Raw genomic sequence first — 19,522 nt, 5'->3', positions numbered from 1 at the left:
TATAACTAATAACTACATTAATTGATATTTCCAACACTCACTAATGTAATGTTCTCAGACACAAAACACTGTCTACGAAATCGTTTCGGATATGTCTACAAGGCAAGACTCACTGGAAGAGCGCATAACTAGTCTAGAGGATAAGTTGCAATCCATTCAAGTATGGTTGATTGTTGCAAAAGGCTTACCATAATCAGCTTAATTACCATTCCTTCCTGTTTTAGACACAAATCGAAAATCTTCCGGAAGTACTGAGCCGTTGTCTAACCCAACATCAAGAGCGCATAGATCAAAGAAGGAATTTCCTCCACCCTGATGCGGCAGTAACCGGGTCATCGTCCGGATTGCCAACGCCAGCACCTCCTCTCGGTTCGCCGATGATGCTGCCGCATTCCAGGTACCGTGAAGCATGCCGCAATAATTTCCTATTCTCGTAGAAGCTGCATCCGCATATTGACCACATCTAACAAAATACCAAATCAACCCGATCGAAACAAACAAAATGTATTCCCTTACAATAATGCTAATGTACCAAAAACCAAACCAAACCTAAAAAAACTACAAAACCAACTCAAACGACACGTGTACGTCACCTTCCCGCCTGCTTCCGAGTTGATGTTCGGTGTTTAGTTCTCATCATATTTCGTAAACCAGTTTCTCTTTTAGGAGTGTCCCATCGTCGTCGACGCCGGCCTATCCCTGGCCCGCAAGTCCAATACTCCCGCCAATCTCCAGTAGAACGCCACACCTGGTCCCGGAAACTCTCACTCCCGCACCGGCGACGACGGCTCCATCGACCCTGTCGAATTCGATCACCTACCCGAGTGGGTACCAATCGGCCAGCAACCAGTCCTCGGCGACCGGGGACACGCAAACGCTTACCTATAGGGGAACTAGCTGAATCGAAACCAGTAGCTCAAACTCTATCTCCCTGATTTCATTCTCCAACAACTCCCACGGCAACAACCACCAGCACCACAACTCCAACCCGAACACCCCCACCCCGACCAGTAGTAGTAGCAAATTCACCAAACAGCGGGAACGGGCAACGCGTTTCTAGTCTCTAGCGGTACCCCTCCGCACCACATACTGACCTGTGGCCAACTGACTCCCCGATCGGGAAAGTATTAGGCTAGAAGGGTGAAAAAAACGGGAAGAAATGCAGGGAATTATGGGCACCCGTGCGGGTCATGTGAGAGGGGTGACCGAAAGTGCATGCGATCTGTTAGGTATACCAGGGGTGGGCAACGGAGTTGTTCCATGGAAATTAATGGAATGGAAGGGAAGTGGTTGACATTTTTAATATTTTGATAAACACATGGTTTTGTATTTATTAAGCTGACATTTTATAACTTGAAATCAATCTTAATCATCATTGTTTATTAATTCATTCATGAGTATTAAGTTTCAACATTTGCTTTAATATTTGGAGACTTCAATTCACATTCGATTTTTCTTAGGATATACATACTTTATTCACGGTGTTTTTTTTTTTACAGAAAGAGGAAATCTGCTGATTAAATTCCAGAGAAGTGGGTCCTCGGATTATGTGGGTTTCGACTCACGACAACCTCTTTTGGTCCTGGCTAGTACTTAGGTCCTGGCTAGTACTTAGGCTATACCCGTTGGACTCAAGCTCCTAGATGGGGAGGGGGGCCAACTCAACTTGCTGTTGTTCGGCCCACAATTTTCTCTGTCGTTCAAGTGTTAAAGCCAACGGTTCTCTGTCGAGATACCGTGGAAGAAACGGAATCCCACTCGGCCGCTCCATACACATTATAGCAATGTTGTCAAGAGTGATATTTCTACCGCAAATCTCCACGAATCGTGGGCATTCAAAAAGCACATGCTCCGCGGTCTCGTCGCAGTCTGCACATTCCGGAAATGCGGAAGAGCCTGGGTGTCCGAATCTGTGCAAATACTGCCTTAAGCACTAATAACCGGACAGGAATTGTGTCAAGTGAAAGTTCACCTCGCCATGGGGCCTGCTCGTCCATTTAGACACGCTCGGTATGACCCTGTGTGTCCATCTACCCTTGCTGGAGGAATCTCATTCCCTCTGTCACTTCAACATATGTAAACAATGTGCTGGCGATCCGTCTCGTGCCTTTATTTATTTATTATTTATTCTTTATTCGCTTCATCTGACTCATGTCTTAATGAAGGTGGTGGGGAAAAGCCTCCTGGAGTTGGCCATGAAAAGTGATTGCCAGTCTCCAAAAGGCATAAAAGGCATCTTTTCGACAAACATTACAGAGATTGACTTACAAGGATCTACATTATAATACAAACAATTTCATACTATTAAAACATTACAAACAACAGGTCACTCAAGCAGTTACTGAAAATAAAAAAAAACATGTATGTAGATAAGCTTTTTACGTTAACATATTTGGACAGATTCTCGCCTGTATTCAAATTCGCTGCATCCAATGTCGAATAATGCTATCACAGCTCACGATGCCTCCGCTGCTGAACCTTTCGCTGGAATGCCTGAGCAGACAGATTGAAGTCGAACAAATCGAATACTTCATTGAATGCAGTTGTTACGGCACTAATCGGACTATGTTGGCCATAAACTGTGTTGCTGCCTTCGGTCGTCAGGAAGTTACGCTGTCGTAGAGTCCGTTCGGGTGCGTAGATGTTCAGTCGCGATAAAATCTCAGTTGAATCGATTTCTCCCAGCAGAATTTTCGCAGCAAATCCGGCTCGTTGAGCAAACCTCCGGCTGGCCAGGGTATCAATACCAAGAAGGCGGCACCGCTGCTCGTACGGTGACAGGTTTACAGGATCACGCCAAGGCAAGGAACGCAGAGCACGTCTTACAAATTTTCTTTGAACTGCCTCCATTCTGTTGATCCAAATTGTCTGATATGGGCACCAAACGACAACATTAGACTCCAGCAATGATCTCACAAGGGTGCAATACAGTGAACGTAGGCACACCGGATCCTTGAACTCGTCACAGATTTTAAATATGAACCCCAGTTGTCGATTCGCTTTCGAAATCACATCTTCAAAGTGGATCCGAAAGGTGAAGCCTGGGTCCAATATAACACCCAAATCGCGTACGTGATTAACGCGCTCTAATTTCAAATTATCTATGGTGTAATCGTAGATTATCGGCTTGAGTTTTCGATGAAAAGATATCACATTGCATTTCTTAATGCTCAAGGTAAGCATGTTGATAGAGCTCCAGTTAACAAAGGTGTTGACTAAATGCTGTAACCTTAGACAATCATGTAAACTTCTGATGGTCATATAGTGTTTTAAATCGTCGGCAAAGAAAAGCTTACATCCAGGAGGTAACAGACGAGACAGATCATTGATGAAAAGTGAAAACAGCAGCGACCCGAGATTGCTTCCTTGTGGTACGCCAGATAAATTAGTAAATATAGTTGAAGTTTCCGAGCCAATCACCACACAAAGTTTCCGGTTCGACAAATACGATCTCAACCAAGAAATAGAGTCTAAAGACATGCCAAGAAGCTCTAGCCGCTTCAACAGTATGCTGTGGTCCACTCGATCGAACGCAGATTTAAAATCAGTATATATCACATCAGTTTGATGACCATCTTCCGTCGTCCGTATACAGTGTGAAGCGAAATTGACAAGATTCGTCGCTACAGATCTATTAGGATAGAATCCGTGCTGGCAGGTACATATGTAATATTTACATGCAGAAAACAGCATATCTTTGACGACGATTTCGAAAACTTTCGAGCTGGCACATAATGATGTGATTCCGCGGTAGTTCTCAATACACCTTTTATCTCCTTTCTTATACACGGGAAACATAATGGAGAGCTTCCAGTTAGACGGAAACCGACATTGCTGAAGAGACATGTTGAAGAGCGAGGCTAATACGGGGCTTAAAGCATTGCAGCATCTTTTCAGTACACAAGCTGGAATGCCATCGGGGCTAGCGGCAGTGGAGTATTTCATTTTGTTGATCGCAGAAGCAACTTGCTGGCTAGTTATGTTTTTGACTGAAAGCTCACACACATTAAGGGGAGTATCTCTACATGCGATTTCGATCTGAGAATCAGTAGCTGTTTTGTCGTTGAATGCCCCCTGGAAGAGACTAGCGAAGAGATTGCATTTTTCCGAAGCAGAAGACGCATACGATGATCCCAGGAACATTTCTGTGGGCAAGCCTGTCTCGTTGCGTTTTGATTTTACAAAATTCCAAAATTGTTTTGGGTTTCTGCTTAAGTTACTTTGCAGTCGCCTTGTGTAACGTTTATAGAGAAACCTATTATACAGACGATATTCGTTGCTTGCTCTTGTTAGGGTCTGTTTGGTCACTACACAGCGAGATCTACAGTAATATCGAAGGGCCTTTGACCTTTTACGTTTCAAGTTTTTCAGGCGAAAATTACCCCACGGAGGTTTTGAAGCTGGTCTGCGCAAGGGAACATAATCAGGCAATATGGTTTCGATCATTCGTGTGTAACTATCTACTGCATCATCGATGTTATCTGTCGCAAACAGAACTCGCCAATCACATCGAAGAAGTTGTTCGCTCAGTCCGTCAAAATCAGCTCTGTGAAAGTCAAACTCGGGTTGATGCGAGATATCGTCAAACTCTAGGAGCCTGGGTAGATATGCGTGAAGCTCCAGAGCAGGATGATTTTCATCCAGAGCGCAAAGAGGATCATGTGCCTCATAAAGTGAACAGTTTCCGATGGCAGCATCGTTCACGAGAACTAAATCTAAGAGTCGTCGATTCTGATTGTAAACGTGATTGATTTGTGTCAATCCGTGAAGGTTAAATCCGTCAAGAAGGCTGCTGCATGCAATAGACATAGTAGATCGCATGGCATCCACAGTTGGGCATGCCCGGGACGTTGTGTTCCAGATTAAATCTGACTGGTTGTAGTCGCCAAACAGGTAAGCGAGATCGTTTTCTCTCAAATTGGAAAAAACAGACTCCAGTGACTCAACATGGTTATTAATGCTTGTTAGGTCGGTCTTCCGGTCGGGGGGAAGGTATATAACTCCGATGCTGATTCGAAGGCCAGACAAATTTAGTCTCACCCATATTTGCTCCAAAGAATAATGCACAGAAGAAGGATCGATGCTACTGCTTATTCTTGTTGATACAGCGATAAGCACGCCGCCACCACGTGACTTACGGCTGTTACGACGATTTCTATCGTTTCTGAATACGGTGTAGGAGCTCCCGAAAAGCTGAGGGGACAGAATTTGATCGTTGAGCCACGTCTCAGTAAGCACTATAACGTCATAACAGCATGCCGATACTGCAAGAAAAAAGTTGTCTATCTTTGTGCGAAGTCCACGAACATTCTGATAGTAGAAGGATAACTTGTGCTGGGTATCTATTTCGCCGTTAGGGTTGTCCACTAGACAATCTACGTTCGCTACAGCAGGGCCGGAAAGGCAGCCATCGGGCTCGGACGGGGGTTGAACTACGTATCGTGTGATGGAGGATGTAGGCTGTAAAACCGATCGTCTATTAGGGAGAGCAGCATCCATCCTGGCTTCGGCGCGACATATACGTTCATTAAGTTTACCTGAACAAGCAGGATTGTCCACCAGACAATCTTCATCAGCTACAGTAGGTCCGGGAAGAAATCCATCGGGCTCGGACGGGCGGCGAACTGAACAAGCAGGATTGTCCACCAGATAATCGTCAGTTGGTCCGGGAAAAGATCCATCGGGCTCCGACGGGGGGCGAACTACGTATCGTGTGATAGGGGATGTGGGCTGCAAAACCGATCGTCTATTAGGGAGAGCAGCATCCATCCTGGCTTCGGCGCGACATATACATTCATTAAGTTTACCTGAACCAGCAGGATTGTCACCCAGACAATCAACATCAGCTACAGCAGGACCGGAGAGGGAAATATCGGGTTCGGACGAAGGGTGAACTGAACAATCCACTCGACCATCCGGATTATTCGAGAAGTGAGTCACCTGGAATACGCTCGGATTGCGACGTCGCTCGAAGCACTATTCGTCCTCTGCCACCACTAGTGCTATGGGCATCACGCCCGCTAGCACACATTCCGCGTCCTTTTCAGACCATGCGGTATACGATGACGACCCTCAGGCACATAAGCTCGACTCGCCATATACCACGAGGCAAAGCCTACCAGCTTTACGCCGTGTAGAAGTAAATACGCCTTCATATGCCGCGCTCAATACGCCTTCATATGCCGCGCTCCATAGTACCGGGCACAGGATGGAGCCCTGAGGTACCTTCGCGGTGATGTTGTAGCTCCTCTCGCCTTTCTCGGTGTCATAGATTAGAACTTCTATCCTGGAAGTAGTTCTCCAGTATTCGGCATAGGCTAACTGATACTCCTAGATGATGTATAACGCATTCGATGGCGGCTCAGCTGCCGCTGTTGAGCGCATTCTTTACATCCAGCGCGCCGCAGTGTGACGACCGCGCAATAGCTTATTCCCGTTTGCTTTGTTTGGGGAGCCATCTCGGCCGTTTTGGTCACAGCCCTAATAGCGTCCACTGTCGATCGACCCTTCCGGAAGCCAATCTGGTTATCCGAGTGGTAAGGGTAATCTGGTTTCTCGGTATAGACCACCAGCCTCGCCAGAATGATGCTTTCCAACAGTTTCACGGCGGTGTCCAGAAGCCAGATAGGTTTGTTAACGAGTTGCCAGTTGACTTCCCGGGTTTGGGCAGTAGAACCAATCTTTGCATTTTTCACCTCTCCTAAAGTTTGCCTCTATCTAGGCACATCTGCATATCCATTCTGAACATGTCAGGGCTGGCCTCGATGGTCGTCTTGATGGCTACTGTCGGGATACCGTTCGAACCCGCTATTGTAATGAGTTCGTCGTTCGTCACCTGGGTGATCTCGCTTTGGCCGGTTTGGCCATAGGCGACGGGGGTCCATCGTATTGTATCGTGGCGCGGGAACAACGTTTCCACGATGTTCTGCAGTATCTCGGGGAGCGTTCTAAAGGTGTTGGCTGACACGCCCTTCGTTTTGGCCATGAAGCGGGCCCGCTTACGCGCCTTAATCTTTTTGTTCAGTGCCATTTTAGCCGCCCTATAGGCCTCACTTCGCTCCATTCTACCCTCATTGGTGCGAGCTCTTTGGATCCTCTTTCTAGCTCTTAGGCAGGATAGGCGGAGCTCTGCGATTTCTGGACACCACCAGTATACCGGTTTGCGTCCATTTCTGGGTGAGGATTGCCTTGGCAGTGCGGCATCACATGCACGGCTTAGGGTTCCGGCTAGATCATCGGTGACGGTGTTACCCTCCTAAAGCAATCGCTATACAAATGCCGGCTTATCGAAGCGCGAGGTCAGCCATCCCCGATGACAGTGATTCACGATGTAAGAAATTGTCAAAATCTTGGAATGGTTGTTGTCCAGTATCCTCTTACTTAGGAACATTGGCTGCCTCCTGGACGTTAAGTTGGATAGAGCTGGGCGAAAGCCTGTCCGAAGCATCCCCGTCCCGGTCTACTTCCAAAAGTCAAACATGAATCAGTCAAAGGTATGTGAACCCATCTATCGCGTCAGTGGTTTCCTGCCCTGATATGATCGGTTCTGCTTAATACCATGTAGGTACATATTTCATTTTCGACACATTATCGGTCCGATTTTTTGTTAATATTTGTTAATGACGTCTGCAAAGCAGATTCACCGGATTTCGAGAAAATCATACCATTTTGACATTTCGTATATGAAAGCTTTAAGAACAAAGCGGCCTGATTGCTTATATTTGTACAATGCCTTTTCCATAACTCAAAACCATACAAATTTATCTTAAAAGCAAAATCACTTCGAACCATTCCACCAATTGCCATGGAACAACCCTTTTGGCGAAGCTCCGAAACGAAACAATGCAATGATATAGTGTACTGGTGACGATAATGATAATAATACCTACCAATGACGATGCAGGTGTTGATGACGAGAATGATAACGAATGCTAATTACACCCATGTGAAAGATGATGATGATGATGATGCTAGCTAGTGCAACCGTAAGCGTGGAGCGTGAATGGACGACGGGTGGTATGCGCATTGCAACGGTTGAAAAAAAGACTATGTAGCGATTAGTAATTAATTAAAGATAAATTATAATAAAATTCGATAACAGCCACAACAAGCCACACAGAATGGGAGGGAGGGGGAGCAACCAGCTGTAAATCATAAATAGTGCAATCCATCACAACTAGGAGAACGGGTGGCAAATCGATCTTCGTAATGAGCATCCGCTTGGATCTCTCTGAGGTTACGTTATGTGTAAGTAGGATGATGATTATAAGGCGAAAGAATGTAAGATTTCAAAAGTAGTTCATTAGTTTGTGAGCCTATTATCTCTTAGTTTAGTACTGACGAATTTAAATTGATACGTTTAAGGACATAGGGGTATTAATCTTCGAAATTATGTAGGAAATTCAATTCATTATCATTTTTCTCAGTAGATACTTTAAGTAGCAAACATAGGTTAATATTTTATAATAAAAAGTAACGAAAAAACTTTCAAAAAGTTTCCAAAAGACAGTAGTAGGTATAACACGGAAATGAACATATAACATACGCAAATGCCTAGGTTTAATAGAAAAACAACACCGGATTGTAGAGAAAATCTGATTGTCGAACACCGAATCGCCATTCAAACACGAACTTCCAACTGGTTCACATTGCTGTCGTGTCCAATCGTATAGCGTTCTTAAACATCCGTTATGGTTTCTTTGCTTTAAGAGTTTTTTTGAACAATGTCTAAATTATTTGTTTAGCTAGTTACTTCGATGTAAACCCCTAAAAAGCGAATAAAAAAAATCATGGATTTATGCATAAATAAAATCTATCAGGAAAAAGGTTAAAAAATCAGAGGCTTAGGCAACACTGTAAGCTCATGTGTTTCACACGTAAAGGTATTGTGTTTTTAATCGATTTTTGGATCCTTTGCTGTATAGAGAGTATTCAATGACAAATCTAAAAAGTAATCTCCCACCAGATCGAAATAAGAAAGAAAGTGTAAACTTCAAATTGCAAAGATCTGCGCCTTTGATGAACACGATGTTTAGGAACAAAATCTGTGCGATTGAGCAAGACATTCTCATGAAAAAGTGTCTAAATCTTAGCTGAGATAAGACTGAAATGAAAACAAACCTTTTTATCTTCATCATGAAGATAAACTTACTGGATTTGAAGCAGCTTATTCAATCGTTGCTGCTTCTCCTCTTCAGACAACTCCCTCTATCTTTCAACAAATAACGAATAGATTCAACCTAACAGTTTCCTTGAAATTCATGTTGATCTGTCTCAGAGTGTTTATACTATATTGAATAGGGAACATGGTTAACCATATACTAAACCAAACCATTACTGATTTTCTTGATCCCGAATCAAAAGCATCGATCCAAACATTAGCGATTCAAATTGTAAAAAATATAAAGATAGTTTAGTCCAAAAATACACCACATGTAATGTGATATTAACTAGTACATTTTTAATTGCGTGAAGAATATCAACACGAAAAGTTTTGTAGAATTATTAGACAAATTGCTTCAGAAATGATTTAGACAGCTCCTCCATAGTACATGGGTCGAACATTAAATGAACAATTGTCTTCACGGCTACCTAACACGTACGGATCAAATGTTATGACTTCAAAGATGTTAATTTTTGAACTTTTAAACACCGTACAAAATCGTATCGAAATCTGTGTGTAAATTATCTCATTTAAGTGCCTTGTAAATCCTCGAACAGTCTCTAAAACTTCTTTCAACAAAAGGTAAATTCACCTTCCAATCCCACCTACGAGCTACTGAGCTCACGTATTCTTCAATCTACAACAAACAAACTAAGTTTGGGTTCCTTTCATTCCACTGTCCCTGCTATCATACCCGAGTCTATATCTCCTAACCTACTGAAAACGGGAGAGTTTCTCCGAGTAGAATTTTACGATAACCATAGCAGGCTGTGCAAGCTGAGTAGGCTAAGAGTCCATTTAGAGCGGACAGAGAAAAAAAAAAAACGTTCCAAAGGACGAATTCGAATAAAATCCGCACTGAAAAAAGCGGACCAACATAGATTTCAGTTGCTGAAACGTCACACTCTCCGTAAGAGATGAAGAAGAAGAAGAAAGGTAGTACATATTCAGAATTTTAGGCAAACGATAAAACATAAGGTTAACATTTTCCGAGATACAATTGAGAAACATAGCAGTTAGTCTAGTGAGCAACTTTGATAGCGTATTCGAACCAAATTGTTATGCTGACTGCCTCTCCCTGTCGCAAGATTGACACCGAGACGCGAATAGATAAACTACAGAGATAACAAGCTGTATTTTAGTTTCGGGTAACGAATGTAGCACAACCCTTGACACAAGTTTTATTAGATTTTTTTTATTATACCTCAACGTATTTTATAGGATGAAAATCCAGAGCTGCAAGGTAACCCTGTATAGCAAAGAAAACACTGGTTTCCAAATCATAGCCCACTCTCACACACATACAGAACATGACAAGAGTAACACAGAAACGAACCGAATAGTGGCAGCAGGTCCAGCCAAGGTACATACTGTATGCTGGAACTAAAGGGAAGATACCCTAATTGTAAAAAGATAACAGTTTTATAGAAGAACGAAATCATCATTTCTATAAATAAATGAAGAATCGAATAAGAGTCTTGGTAAAATTGCTTTAAATAACGTAACTGAGGAAACTAATCCCATGGCACTGAGCGATGATTCAAATGGTTTTGTGAGACTGCAACTGAATGATTGGTTAACTAGTTGACACTTCTCCTCTATATGGCTCTTACATGAATTTCAAAAGTTTCTCGACCTGATGTCCATTTATTACGAAAAAACCTTCGACCATCACAGATGTGTTCCAAAGAAAATCATCGGCCTTATTGAAGCCCAATATGAGGCATTTTGTGCAAAGAACTGCACAACGATGTCTTATTTGTTCCCGTCCGGCTCGTCGATGAAGTGAGGCAAGATAACGTGCCTCTGGAGCCGTTATGATACAATTGCTGGCCGTCATCGCAATCGACGAAATCACGGCATGCAAAAAGACAAGAAAGGCTATGTAGCTATGTAAACATCAATTTTGGTCGTAAACATATGACGTCATTCTTATCATTCGTATAAGGATTAAATTGATGTGAAGCACTAGATCGCTTTGTTCACGTCTTTGTACAATTTGAATTACGTCATCAAAAAACTGTCAGTTTTCGGGAATATACCACCTTCTAAATAATGTATACCGTGGACGAGCTCATGGTAGGGACGAGGTTAGTTACTCGAGAGACCATCAACACCCCCGGTGTACCTCAACAGCCTGTTGAGGATGATCCTCTCAAGCACCTTCTCCGCTGTGTCGAGCAAGCATATTGGTATATGTACCGACGGGTATTGCTCGTCCAGACATTTATGCATAGCAGACATGAACATACTTTCAAGCCAGGTTCGGAACTCCATCCAAGCCTTATCTATGTTAAAGCTCCAGTCCCCAGCGGTGGAGCGGACCTGGTGTGATGGTTAAAGCACGTGATTATCACGCCGAGGACCTGGGATCGAATCCCACTCCCGACAAACTAGCAAAATGTGAGTTCTTCCTGCGGAAGGGAAGTAAAGCGTGGGTCCCGAGATGAACTAGCCTTGGGCTAAAAATCTCGTTAATACAGATAAAAAAAGTCCCCAGCGGTCCTATGAAAGGAGGCAAAGAACTCGGAACATGCTATTGGAAGAGCCCCTCGATAATCCTCTCCTTCATCTCCGGAGACTGCTTAGTGGGAGCCATTACATCTGCCTCGGCCATCATGGTCCTGTAGGTATCACCCCACGGGTTTGTTTCTATTTCCACTCTGACAGAGGCTTTTATACCAAGCCGTTTGCTCACTCTTATCCCAGTTTTGAGCGTGGGTAGGGCAGCCGTGAGCGACACTCGTCGTTTGTCCCGGTCCTCGCCCGTGTCTAGCCCGTTGCGGTGCAGGTTCTCAATAGCTTGAGTCCAGTAATACGCCGGAGGTCGAATCGCATGCACGAGAGAGCACCGCTACCGACTAGCCACTGCTTAGACCAAGTATATTTCACTCACGGCGGAGCACCTCCCTAAATGACTCGTTGTTGAAATATATTGGTCTTGGCCTAGTCTCCATAGTCGCGTTGCCTGCACTATAACTTGTAAGTGACGCTCTCTTGAAAGTCCGGCACCTTAGTTCTCCCCTCGGGTGCTAACTGTTTGTAGATTTCCTAGGAAAAAATAGCACTTGCGAGGGTTTGTGTAGGCTTGCGCGTTATGGCCTGCACATCCGTATCACCAACTGAGCATAATATTGTACAGCTTACTCTTGTTATTTACAGTCCACCGAGCTGTATCTAGGTTCAATACTCCAGAAGCAAATCTCCGGTGGATCGTAGACTAGCATGCAGATAGCATGCAGGTGGCACCAGTTTGAATGCTCATTACTCTCTGGTCAGCGATTGTGATAACTTATAGATTGGGTTTTCCTTCTCCATCAGTTTCTTTGATTTAACATTGATTTGTAAAAAGGCAACAACTTCCTAAAAATAATTGTTGCTATCTTCAGAGGTTATTTTCAACTTCTTGCAAACTTACTTTATTGAACGATGTGCACAGGCAAGCTTCCTTGAAAGCATTTCCCTTGTAGAGCAATTTTCCCTACGAATAACTCCTCCATGGAGCCACCATATATTTTCAAGAGCCAGGAAATCTCGTTCGCAGCTCTGTGTTCGTTAAAAGTATTATCACCGAAAAATATTTCGAGATTCCGTCATAATTTGATTCAAAGTTCACAGTTTTTATCCAGTAACGAAGAACTGTAACGAGGGTTTAAAATTGATCTAAGATCATTTAGCTACTCCAAATGCAAATAGAAAATTAAAGACAAATCATCAAAGCGGAATTAAATAATTGCAATCAGTATGGCCCAGTGACAGTTCAAACATGCCTTAATTTTTAGGATTCAAATCTACGTACTCTTAAGCTTGGAATACATAGCTAACGTTTGCGTTGAATTTTATAGTTGGGAAAACTATCACATTTAACACAAGCGTATGTACTACTCCCGCACTTCATTTTTTTAAATTCTCCCATAATCAACTGCTTCATCGCTCAGTCCATTCGGAAGGAAAAACTAGGTCGTTCCTGAAATAAAAGATGAGATATTGATTAGTTTAAGTTTATAAATGTAGACAACTTAGGGGTACATAAGCGGAAAATTAAGTAAAAAAAAGCACAAAACCTATCATAGCCGGTATTATTCGGAAACATGTATAACACAGATGCCATTCTTCAACGACTCCGCAAATAAACCATCCGGTGCAAAATCTCTTCCCTCTTCTAACAGCCATATTCAACAACCCCCGGCAGTTCTGCACTAAGAGTAATTAGGAAACGATTAACCGATTAAATAAATCACTACTATAATGGAAGAGAGACAGAACTACTCTTGCTTCAGTTATGGTTTCAGATAATGTTTGAATGTGACAGCTCAACGAATAACAAAGACCCGCATTTAAGTTACTGACATATCTGTTGACTGATGTAGCCCAAATGCCATGGGAACATTCAGAAATTGACCGGAAAAGCGTGAATTTATTGAATTATGTTTGTTCCTGTTTTCAATTATCCCAGGAGAGACTAAGGTTAACTCAAGCATTTTCCAATTTACGTTCTACATGAGACTATATCATTTGAACGCCTGAACTCAAAATCGACGTAGTGTAGTAATTTCGGGTGCCATTATGTTTCCCAACAAATTCGATAAAAGTAGCCTTAAACCTTTGAACTAGACAGTAAACATAATGGAAACAAATTATTCTGAATGATATATTACGATGAAAGTTAAACTTTCATCAGTACGTTAAACATTTCTCAAATTTTAAAAACACATATACAAAATTTTAACTTATTTATATATGGATCAAGTTGAATTGGATATTAAATAAACAATTTCTGATACGGCTGATATTTTTAAGAAATGGAAAATTACATCGTTACACCTAAACTGAGTAAAGAAGTGACTAGTAGGTATCAGTTCGGACGTTTGTTATACAAAATTAATCATGTGAAGAACTCGTTTACACTTTCGATAAAATCACGATTCTAAAATCAACGAGAAGATTAAAAATACGAAGTAGTTTTTAAAACAAACGCTCCGTTTAGCTGTTTTTTATGAACCTCCAACTAGAAATATAGTCGACCCCCGTTTTTCCCACTAAGCATCTATTCCATTTATTTAGAAATAACTTGCGAAAAAAAACTTTAAATATAATGAAATCATATTCTCAAACCAGTTCAATCCATTGTTGTAAACAAAACAAAGAACCTTCTTAAGATTAATATTAAGACATAATCAGAAGAAGTAAAATGTGGCTGACTACCAACAAACAATGAAAACGAGCATTCACAATAAATGGAAGGAAATCAACAAATGACCAATTTCTTACGAATGTTATGAAACGAAAAATCCACAATTTTATATCCAAGTATATCGAAACGATTAGGTTCCATATGGCATTGAATAACTACAAACTGTTCATTTAATTCTTATCATCACTATGAGAAAACAAATCCAGCTCTAGCATCACAAAAAAAAAAACAGTGCAGCGAAGAAGAAAAAAGCATACGGAGAGTAATAACAAAATTATAGCGAAACAATAAAGACAGATTGACATACTATAGCAAACTAGAGGTAATATAAATGTAATACGGACAGAACATGTCACAGCCAACTGTAAATATACTCCCACACTAGGCAAAACAAAACAAACGTCTACATGACAAAAACCAACAAAAACGTCTACATGACAAATACAAACAACCCATGTACTTATCGAACTTTAGTTTAGTCCGTAACGTTATTATTTAGTTTATTCAATTGACTTTATATGCATAAAAGTAGAATGAAAAGCCTATTGTATATACTGTTATATAGTTTTAAATAAAAAAAGTATTGAAATTCGTTGGTGAGTACTGGCTATGAAAGAAAAAATCCTACATCAAAAGCACGTTTCCGGACGGTATTCATTTACACAGTCTCCAGATGAAAAGTTTGGGGTCACCTTCTCATGTAGAACGAAAACAAAATGTGTACTTTTCTAAACCCACCTTTCTGCATATTCAGGAGTTAAAGGAGCTATGGACGCGGTTTACCAAAAACTTAACTACAAAACCTTAATTAATCCACCTAGCGGTGCCTTCGAAGACCCATTTCAACAAAATATGTTGATGAATTTCGCACTTTCATACCTTTAACAAAAACCCATGACATACACTCCCGTTCAAAAGTTTGGGGTCACCCCCTCAAAAACATGTCATTTTTGTAGGCCCATATCTCCGCCAATTTGCGTCCGATTTCAAAACCCTAGGTTTCATTCAAAAGATAATAAGTCAAAGAAACTTTGAACATGATTTAAAAGAAACTTTTTCAAAAAAATTGTATGTAAACTTAACCCAAAGTTGCCAAATTTTCTAAAAAATGAATATAAACTTACGGCAGTGTCGCTGGAAGTTGGGTCGACCAAATTTTAAGATGAGAGCGGTAATATGACCCATTTTCTATTAGCTTTCAACTGCTTTTTACAGAACTTAGCTAAAAAATCTAGAAAAAAAAGTTATTAAGTAAATTAATCCTTGATGTCATCGACCAAAAGTTTGGGGTCACCCCTCAATATGATGTATCGGCCAAAAGTTTGAGGTCACTATCGTAAAACATGGAAAAGTGATTTGTTGATATCTTTGTCATCTTTCATTCAATTTTAATTCTTCTTGGCTTATTTGAAACAAAATGAATGATACTTACTGCATAGACATTGAACCACACATATTTGTTGAAATATACATACTAAAACTTAACGTAAAGTTGCCTCATTTTTTGAAGCGTGGTAAAATGTGCTAACTTTACATAACATTTTTATATACAAAAATCGTTAAATACGTTAAGTTAAAGACATCAAACGTAAATTTAGTTAATTATCTTTGAAATGAGCCAAAAATAATTAAAATTGAACTACAGATGACGAAGATACCACCAAATCACTTTTCTATGTTTTACGAAAGTGACCCCGAACTTTTGGCCGATACATCATTTTGAGGGGTGACCCCAAACTTTTGGTCGATGACATCAAGGATTAATTTACTTAATAACTTTTTTTTCTAGATTTTTTAGCTAAGTTCTGTAAAAAGCAGTTGAAAGCTAATAGAAAATGGGTCATATTACCGCTCTCATCTTAAAATTTGGTCGACCCAACTTCCAGCGACACTGCCGTAAGTTTATATTCATTTTTTAGAAAATTTGGCAACTTTGGGTTAAGTTTACATACACAATTTTTTGAAAAAGTTTCTTTCAAATCATGTTCAAAGTTTCTTTGACTTATTATCTTTTGAATGAAACCTAGGGTTTTGAAATCGGACGCAAATTGGCGGAGATATGGGCCTAAAAAAATTACATGTTTTTGAGGGGGTGACCCCAAACTTTTGAACGGGAGTGTACATCTGGCTTTTTATGTTCACGCCTTAAGGTTGAAGGATTCATCATTAACATAACCGTCAACATCGAAAATTCTAAAGCAGTTTTCTCGCTCAAAACTTGAATGTTTGTATTAAATATGTATTTACTGTAATCCTATCTGCGTCCGTAATACAGTGAATACATTTTCATTGCGGAAATTTAAGCCGTGAACGAGATAACTGCTTTCTACTTTTCAATTATGACGATTATGTCAATGACGAATCCTTCAACCTTCTTATATATAGTCGCCATTTTTGGACTCCACGCATCTGCCTTATACAAAATACACCAATATTTAATGGTTTTGGAGCCTAAAACTCCAATAAAAAGCCACCATCTTAAATATGGTGCCGCCATCTTGGATTTTTGACCGCCATCCTCGGATATTCTGGTCGCCATTTTTGGACCCCACACATCTTCCTCAAGTGGAGGACGATTCGCGGACCCTTCGCAGTGTGCGGAAATGGAAACACATACCCATGGACCGAGTTGAATGGAGCCGACTCCTACGTACAGCAGAGGACACTCAGGCCTTAGTCTGACCGGCAAATAAGTAAATACATCTTCCTCATTCCAAATATCCCTTTCGGGACGGAGCGCAAAAAAGTGAAATCTCCATACAAATGGCTGAACTTCGGCTCTCCAGAACTCTTAGATTTCCCAACCAATAACCACAATTAGTTTTCCTTATTTGAAAGAACTACTCTTTATCTTTCGATTTCCAGCTTTAACTACTTAGATAAATCGGAAATAAAAAAAATATGCGACAGCTTAAACTTTTCCAAGTTTTACGGTTTTTGACCACTTTTTGTTTAACTTGTTGAGGTAAATCTTACAGGCAACGTAAACAAAAGTTTGTTTGCACACATACAAGTATAAGTAATGGCTGCAAAATTGAAACAGCTTACATCACATAAAATAAAGACTAAACCAGCGTTTCTCAAACTATGGGTCGCGACCCACTGGTGGGTCGCGGGCTGATTTTTGGTGGGTCGCGAAAGTTTGGGCGAATATATGTCTTATTGACTTATGTCAGCTAATCATTTTCTAATTAAAAAATTTTCCCTAGGAAAATCGGCAGTGATATTTCTAGAAATTTAGATTTTTCTTAATTTATTCAAAATTTTATATTATAAGTCTTAGTCTGGAGCATACTGAATATTGAAACTACTGTCTGCGTTCTGAAATTGATTCTAGAGCTATGACTTTTCAATCAGATGATTCAAGATTTGGGTGAAATTTTAGCTCTTACTTTTGTTCTGAAAAACTGAAACTAAATTGTTGCTTTAAGTTTGTATTTTCAGCTAGAAATTAGAAATACACTGGAACCTCTTTTTATGCACATGGCTGGGACTGCATAAATTAAAAATGTGCATAAATTAAAAAAGGCATAAAAAGAGGGAAATTTATGCATAAATTAAGTTTGGGCTTTAATTAGAAAATCTAGTTTCCGAGAACAGATCTTGCTTCTGGGCAGATGAGGTGGGGCTAAGGGGGTTTCCAGAATGTTCCCAGAGAGCCCAAAAAGGGGGTTCCAAGGGGCTTCAGGGGCGTTTTAAGGGGTTGTTTCGGGGGATTTGAAGAGCCTTACAAGGGTGTTCTGTCAAGATTTTTTGGTGTTTCCATGGAATTACGGAGAATTCTGGGGTATTTCAATAGTATTAAGTGGGTTTCGGGGGCGTTCCAAGGGGCTTTAGGGGCAATTCAAGGGATCTCAGGAGACTTTAGAGGGCGTTGCATGGGGTTTGAGGGGCGATTTAAGATATTTCAGAGTCTGCTCTGACACTTCCTGAAATGCCACAAAAATCCCCCTTGAACCCCCTGGGGACCCCATGTAACGCACCTGAGAGGCTTCGAAACCCCTGAGAACTTCTCCGTAACGCTACCGTAACGCCTCTCAATCCCCCGAAAATGCTCTGAAATGTCTTGAAATGCCTCCAAAATCCATTTTAAACCCCCGCGGACCCCATGTAACGCATCTGAGAGGCTCCGAACCCCACAAAAACTCCTCGTAACACTTCCGTAACGCCTCTGCATCCCGCCGAAAATGCTCTCAAACGTCTTGAAATGCCTCCAAAATCCCCCTTAAACCTCCTTGGACCCCATGTAACGCACCTGAGAGGCTCCGAACACTCCGAAAACTCTTCCGTAACGCTTCCATAACGCCTCTGAATCACGCCGAAAATTGCCTGAAACATTTTGAAATGCTTCCGAAATCCTTGGAAATCCTTAACTTGGACCCCATGTAACGCACCTGAGAAGCTCCGAACACCCCGAAAACTCCTCCGTAACGCATAAGTAACGCCTCTGCATCCCGCCGAAAATGCTCTGAAACGTCTTGAAATGCCTCCGAAATCCCCCTTAAACCCCCTCGGACCCCATGTAACGCACCTGAGAGGCTCCGAACACCCCAAAAACTCCTCCGTAACGCTTCCGTAACGCCTCTTAATCACGCCGAAAATGCTCTGAAACATTTTGAAATGCCTCCGAAATCCCCCTTAAACCCCCTCGGACCCTATGTAACGCACCTGAGAGGCTCCGAACACCCCGAAAACTCCTCCGTAACGCCTCTGCATCCCGCCGAAAATGCTCTGAAACGCCTTGAAATGCCTCCAAAATCCCCCTTAAACCCCTTCGGACCCCATGTAACGCACCTGAGAGGCTCCGAACACCCCAAAAACTCCTCCGTAACGCTTCCGTAACGCCTCTTAATCACGCCGAAAATGCTCTGAAACATTTTGAAATGCCTCCGAAATCCCCCTTAAACCCCCTCGGACCCTATGTAACGCATCTGAGAGGCTCCGAACACCCCGAAAACTCCTCCGTAACGCTTCCGTAACGCCTCTGCATCCCGCCGAAAATGCTCTGAAACGCCTTGAAATGCCTCCAAAATCCCCCTTTAACCCCCTCGGACCCTATGTAACGCATCTGAGAGGCTCCGAACACCCCGAAAACTCCTCCGTAACGCCTCTGAATCACGACAAAAATGATCTGAAACATCTTGAAATGTCTAAAAAAAATCCTC

The 19,522-nt window shown here is 41.6% G+C and overlaps 1 protein-coding gene across 11 annotated transcripts in view; it reads left to right on the top strand.

Annotated features, from left to right (window-relative positions):
• Positions 1–14,949, top strand: part of LOC109399236 (small conductance calcium-activated potassium channel protein) — an 807,467-nt gene extending 792,518 nt beyond the window's left edge. For 8 of the 11 annotated variants that reach the window (XM_062859436.1, XM_062859434.1, XM_062859433.1 and 5 more), the window contains 3 exons: positions 59–160; positions 225–397; positions 655–14,949. In XM_062859436.1, coding sequence (XP_062715420.1) covers positions 59–160; positions 225–397; positions 655–901 — 522 coding nt within the window. In that variant the 3' untranslated portion in view covers positions 902–14,949. The remainder of the gene's footprint in view (positions 1–58; positions 161–224; positions 398–654) is intronic. The other 3 variants (XM_062859431.1, XM_062859432.1, XM_062859437.1) reach the window with 2 other exon arrangements.
• The last annotated feature ends 4,573 nt before the right edge of the window (positions 14,950–19,522 follow it).

Source organism: Aedes albopictus, chromosome 3 (assembly GCF_035046485.1).
Source record: "Aedes albopictus strain Foshan chromosome 3, AalbF5, whole genome shotgun sequence".
In the NCBI taxonomy this organism is placed as follows: domain Eukaryota; kingdom Metazoa; phylum Arthropoda; class Insecta; order Diptera; family Culicidae; genus Aedes; species Aedes albopictus.
This window is presented reverse-complemented; position numbering and strand designations above follow the sequence as displayed.